The 16,421-nt window shown below is 41.2% G+C and overlaps 1 protein-coding gene across 1 annotated transcript in view; it reads left to right on the top strand.

Annotated features, from left to right (window-relative positions):
- AKAP12 (A-kinase anchoring protein 12) overlaps positions 1-16,421 on the top strand; it is a 95,712-nt gene that overhangs the window by 52,340 nt on the left and 26,951 nt on the right. The window contains exon 2 of the mRNA XM_072767878.1: positions 1,240-1,354. Within this exon, the coding sequence (XP_072623979.1) occupies positions 1,240-1,354 (115 nt within the window). The remainder of the gene's footprint in view (positions 1-1,239; positions 1,355-16,421) is intronic.

Here is a 16,421-nt window from a genome sequence, read left to right as displayed (position 1 = left end):
ATTTTATCATTATGCATAGCAACAGGCCCTTCAGCAATCTGTAGTGTTGTGAGAAAAGCCTGGAAATAGTTGGTGGTGAGTGGTGGCCTTTGGTCTATGGTGCCTCTATTCTAGGGTGTGGGACCTGTGGCTAGCCAACCCCCACCCTCTGTGATCACACTGAGTTCCAGTGTCCTCTTCTGTAAAATGGAAATACTCCCCCCGTCCATATTGGTTTTGATAAAATGGTAAGTGTGTATGAGCTCTAAAGCTTTGTCTAAATCCTTATCCTAATGGTTATTGTACTCTTTTTGTAATAGCCTTCAAACTTTTTACCCATATTCTCAGGATTTACAAAATGATATAAGGGCATATCTCATGTCTACTGTTTTGCAACTGAAAACATCCATTGCACAGGTTATCTTGGGGGTAGAGGACAACTGATGATTTTAGTGATATTTTAAGGAAAGAACAAGGACTCACAGAAGCACAAGTTACCCATCTCTCTTTCTTCTCTTGTCTCTGGGTACACTGATCTTTGATCCTTGGAATTCCATATTTGCCTCCTTTCCCTGCTTCCCCTGTACCCTTTCTCACACGCCCATTGTGTGGGAACTTAGATCTAGCTTTGTCTGTACTTCCTCCCTCTCCAGACATCCCATAGGTTAGGGCTCCTCTATTGTGACTTGTATATATTCCTCTGTTATGAGTCAAGACCATTTCCCTAATTGTTTATTTACATGTCTGTCCTTTTGTCTGAGAAGGACATATTGACACATAAGTATATTTTGGTCAAATACGCATCACAAGGAAGTGTTGTTTAAAAGAAAAAAAAATTAAGTAGACTCCACACTGGGCTACTTGTCCATCACTGGGCTTGAGCTCACGACCATGCTGTGCCAGTAAGAGGTGAGAATCAAGAGTCAGTCCCTTAACCAACTCTGCCACCCAGGTGCCTTGAAAAAACAATTTTTAAAAGTCTACTTTTCATAGTCTGTAAGCTCAAAGGGGCTGGGACCACACCTGACTTACTCCTTGTTGTATCTTGAATAGGCCTGGAATGGTGAGTTTGTCTATTATGGTTTTTGGATGAGTGGATAAAGGAGTGGTGTGCTCATTTACCCAGACACAAAGCCCTACCTGCTGGTTAGTAGCTCCTGGGGTACCTTTTGTAATGTAGCTGACTCATTCAGACTAATGCAAGACTTAAATCTTCATTATCACTAAAAGTAAGTTCACATGGTTTTGTGTTCCCTGTAGCTTCTGCAGAAGAATGGTCAGCTGTCTAGTGCCAACGGCTTAGCTGAGGAAGAAGAGTTCAGCCCCCAGGAGGGAGCCCTGAACGGCCAGGAGGAAGAAGTCACTGTCACAGATGGTAAGTGCCTTTTCAGGCTCTGGGCAGAAGCAGGGAGGGACTGAGGGACTTAAAACACCTGCTATGAATCCACTAGAAACAATAAAAACAGGCCTGGTTGGACCATACGATGTCCCACCTGGGGGCAGATGGTGTGGACAACAAAAACAATCCATTGGTTACAAAAGGAACTATTTATCTGACCTTTTGGGTGGCCTCTACACTCAGGTATAAGAAGTTCTGTCAAAATTTGGGTTTTGTCTGGGATTTAGGTTGGATTTTTTTTTTTTTTTTTTTAATAGTTGCCTCTCCTAACTACTTGTCTGGCGTCAATGTGAATTCTTGTTGGAAACTTCAGAATCGTGGTTGCCTTTAAGAGTCAGTAGCTCTCACTCTGGCGAGTAGCCTGCTCCCTTGTCTAGAAGTATATATTTCAAGGCGTATGCCTCTCTGCCCAAACTAGGATATGCTGAGTGTTATTTTTTTTAGCTCTTGAGCCTAGAGGCCCTGTGGTGGTAGTTATTGGAAAGTGAATCTTTCACCACATTGTCACCAGTTTGAGTAGGCCCACGTGAAGTCACGGGACCACAAATAGGGTCATAATCAAGCACCTTGACTGATAGGTCTTTATATAAGGGCCACAGGTTGAAATAGAAACTTTCTCTGTTCATCATTCCATTGAATCATAAACAAAGGAATAATTTAACAACCACTATTGAGGATACATAAAATGGTGATTTGGCATGGAGTGAAGTGAGCTTTCATGCAACGTGAAGAAGACAGATGAAGGAGAAAGTCCCATGTGAGGAGACTGGCCATTGCTTTGGTTCAATGAGACTCTCCTAACATGTGGAACCTGTTTCTCTTCTTGTTCAATGCCCCCATGGAGCTGCTTCCAGCAGCGAGCTGCTTTTGAACTTGGTGGGAAGACTGATCTTTATATAACACCACAGGAATAATATAAAGTTAGAAATATATACAGTCTCACAGAAGGGAGGATTTGCATGACCTGGTGTGAAAGTTTCAAATAATCTCCACCAAAAGAATTGGAATGGCCCCAACTCAAATTCCAAAATCCCGTGCTTTGTCCTTCCCATGGCAACTTTTGAATACAGCCAAGCCACAGCAGTTCTGGAGCTTTCTATGGCCAAGCCACTGTGCTCAGTGCTGCAGGGAAAATGAAAAAACTGACAAACAGCCCACCATTTACCCATCGCAGGGGACAGGAAGCGGGTCTGTAGAAGGATATGCAAGATAAAAGGAAGGTTAAGACAAGGCAATGTGGTGGGTATCAAATGAATTTTGCAAGAAGTGAGAGCTGCTCAGAGTTCTGGTGGTGCAATCCTTTGGGGTCAGATAGTGGGTAAGATCTGGGGACTGAGGGAAGATAAGGGGGTTAGATTTGTTGCCAAGGGATGCGAGCCAAAGTGAGAGTAATAACAGCCAACACTTTGCAAGCTTTTACTATGGGTCCTGGGAACTGTGCCTTTTGTGCCTTTTGGTCTTTAATGAGGTAGGTCATATCAGTGTCAAAAGATGCAAACCCAGATCAGCATATGTCCAAGCATGAGCTCTTAACTGCTGTGCCTTCACTGTACTGGGCATGTCTATAGGCTTGTCTTTTGTGACTGCATCATTTGAACAGAGTAGAATGAAAACCCAGAAAAGCAAGTGTAACAGGGCTGTGAAAGCAGAGCGCACCTGGGGAAGTATTTGGTAGCAGTGTGGGATCACTGTCATAGGCCACCAAGGGAGCCCCTGGGTCAGGCAGGCTTCCTATATGACACTGATGTATGCGATTGATAACAGAAGGTAGAGAAGAAGGAGCAAGGACAGGCCTTAGCAGACGAGTAATTCCATTGTCTACCTGAGCTGCCCCAGGCTTCTGATCATGGCCTTGGCGCTCTGAGCAAATATCGAATACCTCTTGCAAGAAGAATGGTAATTAATATACCTTGTCCTTAAAAAGATACTGAGAAGTTTCCTTGTCACCTAGGAAATGACTGGTGGGTGTCCTAGAGCTGCAGAGGCCACCACCCGAGGCTCTTCCTCTAGGATGAGCTTTTACTGTTTTAGGCAGAGCTGTTATTCCATTGGCTTATTAGGGTCTGCAATAAGCTTGGTACACGTGGTTTTTCTTCTCCCTTTTGCCTGGATAGCATTGTAAATACAGATAGTCTTTATGTTAAATTATTTAAAAATTTGTTCATACTTTAATTTTTTTAAAGATTTATTTATTTATTTGAGAGAGAGTGCATGTGAGCAGGGGAAGGGGCAGAGGGAGAGACTATCCAGACTGACTCTCGCTGAGTGTGGAGCCTGATGCAGGGGTTAATCTCAGGAGCCAAGAGATGAGGCCTGGAGCCGAATCCAGGAGTTGGACACTCAACCGACTGAGCCACCCAGGGATCCCTTTTTCATGCTTTTGACTGCAGTGATAGCCTATGGTTAGATTTTATGCTTATTTATAGAAATGCATTCTACACAGAAGCTTACTATATTGTAAATGAAGGCATAATTTTAGTATGTAGCACTGTCAACAGTAACAAGAATAGATCTGACCCATCTTGTTCCCAGGAGGATGGACCAGCAGTAGAATTTGGTCCTGCCATACATGGATCAATTAATGGGAGAAAACTACGAACAAGGGGCATTCTGGCTAAAAGGTTTTTTATTTAGAGTGGCCAACTCTATTTAGAGAAAGCCAGATGTGAAAGTATCTTCTGACCTTAACCTTCTTGCTTTGTTTCTGAAACCAGACATAGTGGTAATTCAGAACCAATCCTCTTCCTACAATGAAAGTACAATCCTGTTTCCTTATAAACTTTCCTCAAAGGACAGAAGAAAGAAACTGCTTCCTAAATTTCTTTTCGTCTGTGCAACAGGGTTAGATATGTATACAGGGATTCTGGAGTGGACTTGAAGATTATATAATTCCACGGGCCTTCTTTTAGAAAGTACACAATCAGGGTTGAGAACAAATAGTTATTAAAATGAAAATAATTCACAACAGATTACATTAGCCTAGGAGATTTGTCCTTCTGAATTCTTTTCAGGTGGTTTACCGTTTATCAAAAGTCCCTCTGTAGAACAGCAGCCTTTTCCCAACTAGAAAGTTCTTTCATGCCATGCTATTCCTGGCGTTCACAAGGGTCACATAAGTGCCACTTTTTTTTGTGGCAAATCTGCTTCTGTTGAAAGAATTTTTAAAAAAGCCCTTTCCTTCCCAAACTGCCCTTTTTCCTTAGTCTGTAGCTTTTAGATTTTCTAGGAATTAATGCCTCAACAGGAATGATTTTTAAAACATTACATGTTGGTCAAGGCCCAATTTTAGATTTAAAACTTTGCAAATTTAAACTTTAAGATTAAAGAAAAACCCTTAACTTTAGTATCTGTTGCATGGATTTTTTTTTCCAAACAGATGGGAAAATTCAATATCACAAAATCAAAAAACTTAAGACCTTCTTTATTTGGATAATAATATTTTTCATTAAAGTGCCTTCTCAACTTTTTTGCCATATGCAAATAATCAAGTGATTGTCTCAGATCTTAATTTTAATTTACCATTTACAAGGCAATTATTTGTTTCATTTTTGAGATTCACCTTTCTGCAAAGTAGACAGAACAGATATTATAAAGCCGGTGAACGTCATGATTCCTCCATCTCGTCAGGTCACGTTTATTAAAAGTAGCAGCCAGCTAACCAGATGGACAGGCTTTGTTAATGCTGATCAGGATGGTGAGAAATGGTGATGGCCGGGGTGGCTTAGTGGGTTAAACATCCAACTTTTGATTTTGGCTCAGGTCATGATCTCAGGGTCATGAGATTGAGCCTTGCATGGGACTCCCCACTCAGAAGGTATTCTTCTTGAGATTCTCTCCCTCTCCCTTTCTCTTTCTCTCTAAAAGAATCAATAAATCTTTTTAAAAAATGTGGCGAGGAAGGTTACTACTTGCAAGTAGGAGACAATCCTGGGAAACACCCTCTCAACTCCCAAGAAAATTTCAAAAACCAGGAGACACCCAAATGGACAGAAGTCTTTAAGAGAATGTGTGTCCTTACATTCTGCAGGATTCCACTTTTTCTACATCTGGATACTATTCCCCAGATACAGTAACAAAAACGCTATCTAGCAGCTTAATTTGCCCTATTATAGAGAATATCATTTTCCTCATGGTGTTTAATGTCACTGTCTTAGCTTTTATTAAATCTGCTGTTTGAAACCTACCAGAGTCTGGTGTCTAAGTGCCTTTGGGATATGGGAAGGCCAAAAGGTTATTTACTGCCAAGTGATCACAACCCTCCCTGTGGACCTTGTTACCTTACAGAAAATCCATTCTGGAGTTACTGGTAGTTCTTTGCTTTTTTGATCGTTTAATACCTTTATCTGGACAGTGAGTACCTAAGATCCTTTCCAGATCTCTGTTAGAAGATGACCCTCCCCACCCCCATACTTGTTCTTCTGTGAGAGGCTACACTCTTCAGCTGTGAAGAAATACAGATTCCATAGCTTTTCTATTTCAATTTGTGACATAACTGGTACCCTATTAGTATTCTCATGAAGACATACATGGCCTGTTGCCCACATTACTTACCCTCCATTCTTCCTTTATTTTTTTTCACATCAGTTTTTAACATGTGACATAGGACCTGCCCCTTACCTCCACCTCTGCTAAAATATAGGTGCCATGAGGGCAGAGGTTTCTTGGACTGAAGTGTGAGATCTATAAGATGGTTCTGTGCCGAATCCCCTAAACAGTGTCTGACACATAGTAAGTGCTTAACAAATACTTGGACCTCATTTCCTTTGGTGCATTAGCACTAGCAAAGCTGGATCCTTTTCCACACACCATGCTGTGCTCTCACAGGTGCTTACTAGAGGTTATCCAGGTGTTGCCTGGAAATGTGAAGTCAGACCCCGACCTGCTTGCGATGAAGTGACTCCTAGGAATGCTATCCAATGTGAGTGCTCAACCAACAAAGAGACCCCCCCACCCCCACCCCACTCCCGCTTTGGTATTTCGAATACTGTATTATTGCATGACATTTTCTCAAGCTGTATCCTGTTTTGTAATGTTTTGAAAACTAGGGGAGAGCACTCATGAAAATAAACCTTGAACATCATCAGGAGTCCTATACTTTGCAGTTCCTGGAAACCGGTTTTTATTCATTCCTTTGCTCTGCAGGAATGTTTTTAGCGTTCCTCTCTAAAATTACTTATGTCATTGACAAATTTCTGGTAACAAATAACTACTACTTTCATCTTTAAAGAAACAGAATTATTTTTTTAGTAATTAACAGTTAACCTAAACAGAGAAGACTTTCTCCTTCCAACTGCATTCAAGTCTGGCAGTCCAATGAACCTTTATTTTTCCTTCTTACTTGGTAAATGGTAGGGGTGTGAGGCAAGAAGGAGGACTTCTGGTCCTCCATGCCCTTTATGTGTTCAGTTCATTCTCAAGAATAAACACTGCTAAGGCTGCTCTAGTCATTTTTTCTGTGACCTTGAATAGAATCTACCCCTTTATCTCACTGACCCATCAGTTTTCATATGTAAAACAAGCATCCTCAGTTATCTCTGAAATTCTAGGACTCAGTAACATCAGTATTGCTAGTAGTATACATAAGCATTGAAAACCAAATGATGGGTTAGCCCTTGAAGTCACCCTGGTGACCTTGGGCAGGTGGGAATCGACCTGGTAATTTCATTATGCCTTTTTGTAAAAACACTTATAGTCTCATCTCAAAAGTCACCTTCCAGATTTGGGGCCTGACCAGCTCTGTGGGTGGAATGTGCGAGTCTTGATCTCAAGGTCATACGTTTGAGTCCCCTGTTGGGAGTAGAGATGACGTTAAAAAAGAAAAAAAAAAACAAAGAAACCTTAAAAAAAAGTCGTCTTCTAGATTTGAAGTTTAAATTTATGAACAAAAAGTTTAAGAGGGGAGAATTTATTCAAGAATGTCTCAATAGGTAATCATTTAGGTATGAAAGAAAGGTAACATGTCTCCTGCTATATAGGAGATTGGAATTGGTTATGGCCCCATTCAGTGACAGATATTGATAAATGCGATTATCTATTTGCCCTAAAGACTGTCATTCAATCATAAATGACTGTGAAGACTCACCTAAAATAGTTATAGTTGCTTTTTTTTTTTTTTTTAAGATTTCATTTATTTATTTTAGAGAGAGAGTACGAGTGGGGCTGAGGGACAGAGGAAGAGGAAAACAGACTCCCCAGTGAGCAGGGAGCCCGACGCAGGGACTCAATCTCAGGACCCTGGAATCATGACCTGAGCCAAAAGCAGATGCCTAACCCACTGAGCCACCCAGGCATCCCTTTCAACCTTTTTAACATGGACGTGCAGTGTGTGGACTGACACGTAAGCACAAGGCGGTTATCCTGCTATATTAGTTTGTTAGGGCTGCCACTGTAAAGTACCACAGAGCAGTGGCTTCAACAACAGAACTTTCTGTTCTCAACAGTTCTGGAGGCTGCAAAGTCCAAGTCCATCAGCAGGTAGACTTCTCTGAGCTTTCTCCTTGGCTTATGCATGGCCACCTCCTGGCTGTGTCCAGGCTTTCCTCCTACATTACTGGCCACATTACTGGCCTCTGTGCATCTCAGTCTCCTTGTACAAGGAAGGATACCTGTCATTTTAAAAAAGGGCAAAAAAGGATGCCTATCAGGTTGGCTTTCTAAACTTAATCCCTTCTCTAAATAGAGGCACATTCTGATGTGCTGGGCATTAGGCACTTCAACGTATGAATTTGGAGAGGGCACACAGTTTAGCCCAGAACACCTGCCTGCATGATTGATTTAACTTTAAAATCTGGTTTAGTGGCCGCAATGGAAGAAAACTTAGAGGTGGTCTAGACCAGGCTCCTGTCCCCATGCTGGAGGATCTTCTGCTTAAACACAAATTTAGGGAGTTTCTCCATAACAGGAAGCCAGTTACTCCACCTCAGGGAAAACATGCCTCCCTCTCACCCCCCAGCTGTTCTCCTCTGTTCCCTGTGCTGCCTTCTGGAACTGCATAGAACAAACTCCCCTCCCTTTTCCACATGGTGGCCCTCTAAGTATTTGAAAACATTTATCCTGTCTTTGCTTTAATCTTTTCTACTTTAGGCAAAACATTTGCAGAGAAAATAAGCTGTCTCACATTTAAAGAAAAATGCTAGGGTTTATTATATATTTGGAGTATGAATGTGCTTGATGGAAGCTTGCCAAGCATAACTGGGTTTCAGTTTCAATATTCCCTCCTTTTAAGAATAATGTCTCCAGCTCTTTAGAACGTGAGGACTTAGTTTGCTTTAGACCACAAATTATGTACTGAAAGAATGGCTTAGAGAGGAGATAAGTACATTGATGGAGAAGCATACAAAGGAGTCTCCTTATCAAGGATGTTGCTAAATGAGCCAAAGACAAGCAGAGTGAAGAAAATGTCAATGGTTATGTATATCGAATGTTGGAATTACAGCCACTCTTTGGGTATTTACCCATCACGAGCTAAAGATGAGAGTAAGATCATCTCCACTTTGCAAGTAATTGCTTGTCACAAATAAATGGAGGATTCTTTAGTTTCCACATTAGTAGCCTCCTGCAGAGCCCTCAACTCAGTGGCCTCACTAAACTCAGTGAATGAACTTTTTACAAAAGAGTAAGATTTTCCTCCTGTGTGTCATATTTTGGCCATAAACATACACCAGTTGCATTAATGTTTCCCTTCGTCACATAAACACATTAGGATTCTCTCAGTGTTGTCTTGATACATGTCTCACTGTTGGAAGCCATTGCCGACCTGCTTCTTAATCCCTGGGATGGCTCGCAGTGTCCTTTCTGTCCTTAAAGTCTTCTGAAAGTCTGACAGTGATGGATCTCCTTGTGAATCCATTTGTCACACGCTGGGTGACATTAGGAGTTCTTCCAGCTGAGAAGCCCATGCCCTTCACTTCTGAGAAATTATTTCATCCATTCCCCTCTTTTTCCTTTGTTTTCTTTTTGGAATTACTATTATTCAGATTTTAGACCTTCTAAAAGGTCTTAGGAGTTCTTCCAGCTGAGAAGCCCATGCCCTTCACTTCTGAGAAATTATTTCATCCATTCCCCTCTTTTTCCTTTGTTTTCTTTTTGGAATTACTATTATTCAGATTTTAGACCTTCTAGAATGGGCCTCATTAAAACTTTTTTTTTTGCCTCTGTTATTGATCTTCTGTTTGACTCTTATTTCATGGGAAGATGTGATGTCCTAGAGACTAGATTTCATTTTATTATTTTATTATTAATTGGTAAGAATTAATTATTTTCTAAACATTCATTTTTGAAGTATCTGGGTTTTTTTTGGCTATATTACTTTTCTGAGGATCGCTCTGAAGGTTTATTTCTCTGCATAGCCTCTGTCTCTTCCAAATTGCTTTTTTGTCTTTCATAACAGGTGTTTTCATTACATATCTGATTTGGGGGCAGATTTGTCATATTTAAAAATTGATTTGGGGGAGGGCACCTGTGTGGTTCAGTGGCTTAAGCGTCTGACTCTGGATTTTGGCTCAGTTCATGATCTCAGGGTCATGAAATCAAGCCCCGCAGCCGACTCCATGCTGGGCGTAGAGCCTGGTTAAGATTCTCTGTCATTCTCTCCCTCTGCCCTACACTCCTGCTCCTGTATGCTCTCTCACTCTCTAAAAATAAAGAAAGAAGAAGAAACAATAAAAATTAGTTGGTATTTATGTTACTGGGGCAAAACGGCCATCCCTGGATGGTGATCTGCTTGATCTTTTTTTTTTTTAAACATTTTTTAAAAATTTTTATTTATTTATGATAGAGAGAGAGAGAGAGGCAGAGATACAGGCAGAGGGAGAAGCAGGCTCCATGCACCGGGAACCCGATGTGGGATTCGATCCCGGGTCTCCAGGATTGCGCCCCCGGCCAAAGGCAGGCGCCAAACCGCTGTGCCACCCAGGGATCCCTGCGTGATCTTTTTTTTTTTTTTTTAATTTTTTTATTTGTTTATGATAGTCACACAGAGAGAGAGAGAGAGGCAGAGACACAGGCAGAGGGAGAAGCAGGCTCCATGCACCGGGAGCCTGACGTGGGATTCGATCCGGGGTCTCCAGGATCGCGCCCTGGGCCAAAGGCAGGCGCCAAACCGCTGCGCCACCCAGGGATCCCTCCCTGCGTGATCTTAACATGCCTTTACTTGGGCTCGTCAAATTCCCCCAGGAAGACTCGTGTTTCATTGTTCAGGCTCATTTTTGGAGCCTAGGAAGGGAGAGAGTCTGGGACTGGGGTGCATAAACTCACTTCCTTCTCATGATGGTCTGCTCTAATGTGCCTTCGCGTCTCTGCTTTCTCCACCTCCCACTCCTGTGGCCTGGAGACTTTTAAGTTTCACTCTTGTCATCTCTGGGACAGGTGAATGAAGAGTATCTGGCTATTCCAAGTATGGTAGTGGAAACCTAGGGTCTTTTTTTTTTTTTTTTTAATAACAATTTTTTGATTGTGGTAAAACACACGTAACAAGATTTGCCATTCTAACCACTTTTAAGCACCCAGATCTGTGGCATTCAGTAAATTGCCATGTATGTACAGCCAACACCACCATCCATCTCCAGATCCCTTTTTGTCTTGTAAAACTGAACCTCTGTACATTAAAAACAAATATCCAGGCAGCCCAGGTGACTCAGTGGTTTAGCGCCGCCTTCAGCCTGAGGCCTAATCCTGGACACCAGGGATCTAGTCCCATGTTAGGTTCCCTGCATGGTGCCTGCTTCTCTTTCTCCCTGTGTCTCTGCCTCTCTCTCTCTCTCTCTCTCTGTCTGTCTATCTCTCATGAATAAATAAATAAAATCTTTAAAAAAAATATATGTCCCATTCCCTCCTCCCTCCCCCCAGGCTCCTGGCAATCCCCATTGTCTCTGTCTCTGAATTTGATTACTCTAGGTACCTCCTATAGGAGGAATCTGTCCCTGTCTATAAAGTCTTGAGGCCTAGGTGAGTTGTAATAATGTGACCGGATTTCTGTCCATTTTAAGGCCGAGTAATATTTCATTGTACGTATATATCACATTCTGTTCATCCATTCATCCACGTCTTGGGACTTTTGACCAGTCTTCTTGCTTTAGGTGCCCTGAGGCTTTTGGAGATTTCTGTAGCATAAATTGAGTTACTTTATCCACTGCTAGTCTAGGATGCAGGTATATGGAGGTGGTCAAACCAGTTGCCACTGCAAATTTCTTATCTTTTCTCTGTTTTTCTGACCTTGGAGTTTATGCACTTAGTCTTGGTGATCCAGGAGTATGTTTTCTGGAGGGAGTAAAAGTTAGATATGCTGTTATCTAGAATTTACTCTTTATCTAGACAGTAAATTTTACACTGACTTAAAAAAATTATATACTTCAAACACAGTCTAGATTTGTAGAAAAAGTCATCTTTGTAAGTAAGCTGTAATTTATGTGACTACATATGTGATTAAATGTATTTCTTCTGCAAGTGTCAATTTTTGCTTTGCAATTATTTTTTATGCCAATTTAAATATAGGTTGACCTTTTAAGAAAAAAAATCATTTAAAGCACTTTCTTGATGTATATGATCACAGTAAAAGTTGGTGGGAAAAATAATAGATTTTTAAACATATTAACTCATGTTAACAAACTAAGAGTAAATGAAAAAGACAAGGTGTACCTACCTATTAAATCTATTTGTTTTATTCCTTGCCATGTAAAGGTCACCAGGAACTCATCTGTAGTCCAACTAAGTTAGGTTTATTTAAGGGCTCAATCAAGGGAAGATTCCTGCACAGGAGCCCAGCTTTAAATTGGAAACTGAGGTGTTAAGGGCCTTTCTGTGATTATCCTAATAATTTCTATCTAGAAGGCTAGGAAATTAAAGGTATAGAATTGTTATTGGCAAAGTGGAAGGAAGAGGGGAACACTTGGGGATCCTGGCTGGGTCAGAGATAGAGCTTGCAAGTCTTGACCTCCGGGTCATGAGTTCAAGCCCCATGTTCAGCATGGAGCCTACTTAAAAAAAAGAGAGAAAAATGGAAAAAAAGAAAAAGAGGAAATGTTCAGTTATGTTTGAAGTTTCCGAGCCGTTCTCTAGCCACATCTCATTATCTAGCACTTGAAATTCTACTAATCCTATTTGAGATGTGCTTTGTGAATAAAATACATCCTGGGTTTCAAAGTACAAAAAAAAAAAAAAGATTGTGAAATATCTCATTAATCATTTTTTATTTTGAGTATATGTTGCCATAACATTATGTTAATATTGGGTTAAATAAAGCATCATAAAATTAACCTTGATTTTTTAAAAATTCATTTTGATGTAGCTAATCTAAAATTTGACCTTGTGTATGTGACTTGGTTGGGGTTCACATTGTGATTAAGGAGAACAGATGTGGAATGCCAGTGGGTGCTAGGCAGGTCATCACCATTATACCAAGTCTACATTGAGCTAATTTCCACCACCCCACCCCAACTCCCTGACTCCTTTTGGCTACAACTTTAGGCAAATTAAGATCCTGTCTTTCTCTTCTGGAAAAGTGAGAGGAAAAGAAGCTCAGAGTGATTACTTCTAGCACAAGATGATACTTCTCTTCTTAGGATGCATTCCTGAGAAATTGATAATAAAGGGGCATTCTTGCCTTTCCAGAAATATTTTTCAAAGGATTCTTTAAAATGAGGTTTATTGTATTGAAAACAGTATTTCTCCACCTTTTTTTCATTATTGCTCCAGTAAGGGATATTCTTAGATATTTTATTAGCAACCCCCCATAACATTTGAATAGCACAAGATGTATGTCAGTTTGTTATGTACAGTATATCTCTATCTATCTATGCTTCATACACACATAACCTCCCCATTCTGAACCAGTTTTCTTCCCTTTGGAAGCAATATCACCCTTGTTGAGAAGTGCGTGGTTTAAAGTGAACTGATAACTAACATTTATTCTGCTTCTAGAACATACTCAGTAGTGCTAATGTTAACTTTCATTTGTATCTCAGAATAACATTACTGTGAGTGATCTATTTATTCTCCCATGAGTTGAAGCCCAGAGACTTCAATACTTGGCCCCTACCATACAGCCAACAGAGTCAGAACTAGAAGCTTCAGCTTTTGAAACTTTGGAATCCTGTTTTGACAATACTAAAGATGGGTGTTCAGACTTAAGATGAATGGAGAATTTGAACATGAGGCACTCAGCAAATAATTTATTCCTATTCGTGTATCTTACTGGATTTGGTAGTGAAGCAAGTTTTTCTTATTTCATAATTTTTAAAAATCACACTTTTTAAAAAAGATTTTATTTATTTATTCATGAGAGATGCGGGGGAGTGGGGGCAGAGACACAGGCAGCGGGAGAAGCAGGCTCCATGCAGGGAGCCCGACATGGGACTTGATCCGGGGTCTCCAGGATCACACCCTTGGCTGAAGGCGGCGCTAAACTACTGAGCCACCGGGGCTGCCCTAAAAGATCATACTTTTAATCTGCTGTCAGCTTGCTAATTTCTATATTCCAGTGATTGGAGGGTTGGAGATCGTATTTTGGACCACTGTGCAGTTTTTATAAAATATCAGAGGCATTGCTCTGGGGTTCAAGATCTGGTAGTGCTGGACCACCCTGTCCAACCCAAGCCAGGGGTCAAATGTGCTTGCATTCTAACCATAAAAGCAACAAAGTTGTGGAAGATTTGTAAAATGTAGGAAAATATTGGGGCGCCTGTGGGGGCTCAGTTGGTTAAGCATCGGACTGTTGGTCTCAGCTCGGGTCTTGACCTCAGGGTTGTGAGTTCAAGCCCCATGTGGTGCTTACTTTAAAAAAAAAAAAGGAAAATATTGAGTTGAGATTGCCCATCATTACACTATGGTTGGCTTTCATTATTTTTCTTTCTGGGCTTTGTTCCTCAGCCTCACAGATATATACGCATTTTAAAAAGCAGAATTGGGATTCTATTCAATATATAGTTTATATGGTGTTTTTTTGCCCTGAACAAAGGTGTAGACATACATATCCATGTAGCCATTTTCTTTGTCATTAACTGCTTCAAAGATATTCCTTTTGCCAAATACTCCACTGAAGGGGTTAGAGACACCATTTTCCTACTAGTACAACATTTAGGCTTTTCAAATATTATACACCCCAAGCAATACATATTCTCATACACACAAGTCTGTGCTCCTTGTGCAGTGTATTTTATAGAAACAGGATTGCCAAATCAAAGAATATAAAAATGTATGGACTCAATAAAGGGAGAAATAAATACTTTACCTCATTTTTATTATATTTGTATTGAGTCTTTACATATTTTCCCCTCGCTTCTTTTTTTTTTTAGCTGTCTTGTGAAGTGATTTTTAAATCCCCCTTTAGCTTTTCTGTTGTATTATGACAGACCCTTTGAGGAACTACTCAGATGATTTGTCTTGAGGATTTTGAGTCAGAGTAACCATGTCTATATAAACATGTTCAATTCAGCTGGACCATAAAATTCGATTAGCTGGTATTCGTTGGGGTTTATAAAGCATGGAGACAGAGCCCAGCAGAACCTACCCATCCTGCATGTGACTTGCCAACATCATCGAGATAGTGTCTGTGTTCATCTCTTTCAGCAGCTTTGAGCTCACCCTTAGATTGATTATCTTGAAGCCTTTTATTTAAGATTTTGTTTATTTGAGAGAGAGGGAGCAGGAGCAGAGGGAGAGAGAGAAGCAGGCTCTCAGCTGAGCAGGGAGCCTGATGTGGGGCTCAATTCCAGGACTCTGAGATCATGACCTGAGCGGAAGCAGACACTTCACCCACTGAGCCACCCAGGCACCCCTTGAAGCCTTTTAAAGGAGCCACAGTGGTGAAGACGCTCCCTTGGATCTCACCGGCCCTCTTCTTACCAGAGGAGGAGACTTCACAGGTTTTTGGTTGCCTTCCCTCCAACTTTAATGCCACCTTGGAAAAGCAGTGAAAGGGGGTGTAGAGGCCTGGGTTTGCTGTCCACCTCCTCATTTCCCTGGTTCTCATATTTGAGTTTAATATTCAAGCTCCCCTGAAGGCAGCCAGTATCTGTGGTCTTTCTGGTGTCTGGGCCCCTGTCCCCTCCCTCTCAGGAAAGTGTAAAGCACTCATCTTTATGGTGGTTATTTGTCTCCTAGTCACTCCTCCCACCCCCCATCCATCCCCCCCCCCCCCCCCCCCCCCGCCCCCCTTCCCGACTGAGGCCTCTTTGAGTTCCTGATCTGTGTCCCTGCTTTGTGTGACACACCAGGCTGCTGTCCTCCTCTGCCATCTTTAATCCTCTGCACCCTTGGCTTCTGATGCCACTTCCTCCTTGATTGTCTCTAATCTCTGTCCATGTCCATCGTGGTTCCATTTCGGATGATCTCAAGGATTTACACGACTTCACCTGCCCTCTATGGGCATCTCTGAGTTAGGGCGTAACTTCTAACGCCTTGCTCAGCTTGCTCACCACTGTGTCCATGAATCATGCTCCTTGGCATTGCTTCCCTGTAACTTACTTTATTTATTTATTTATTTATTTATTTATTTATTTATTTATTTATTTAATATTTTATTTATTTGAGAGACAGCAAGCATGAGTTGGGGGTGGGGTGGCAGGGAAGGCAGGTGTTTGACTGAGCCACCCAGGAGCCCCTGTAGCCTTTTAAATATCACAGTTCAAATTATGTGTCAGCTCTCCTCCAAAGCTTCTCATGGTCCCTTGGAGTCTTCAGAATTAATATAATAAGTTCCTTAAAAAAAAAAAAGCTTTAAGGAGATATAATTCATATACCGTGCAATTGACCCATTTAAAGTATATTTTTCATTGGTTTTTAGTGTAGTCACAGAATTGGATGACCATCACCCCTTTGAATTTTAGAACATTTTAATCCTCTCCTAAATAACCCCCAAACCTACTAGCAGTCAGTCCTTCTCTCCCCACCAATCTGGTTCTGCAACCATTAATCCATTTTCTGTTGATTTGCCCCTTCTGGTCATTTCATATGAATGGAATTAAATAATATTTCAAGGGGCACATGAGTGGCCCAGTCAATTAGGTATCTGACTCTTGGTTTTGGCTCAGGTTGTGATCTCAGGGTG

The sequence above is a fragment of the Vulpes vulpes genome, chromosome 1 (assembly GCF_048418805.1).
Source record: "Vulpes vulpes isolate BD-2025 chromosome 1, VulVul3, whole genome shotgun sequence".
Lineage (NCBI taxonomy): Eukaryota > Metazoa > Chordata > Mammalia > Carnivora > Canidae > Vulpes > Vulpes vulpes.
Note: the sequence above shows the minus strand (reverse complement) of the source record. Positions and strands in the feature narration are given on the sequence as shown.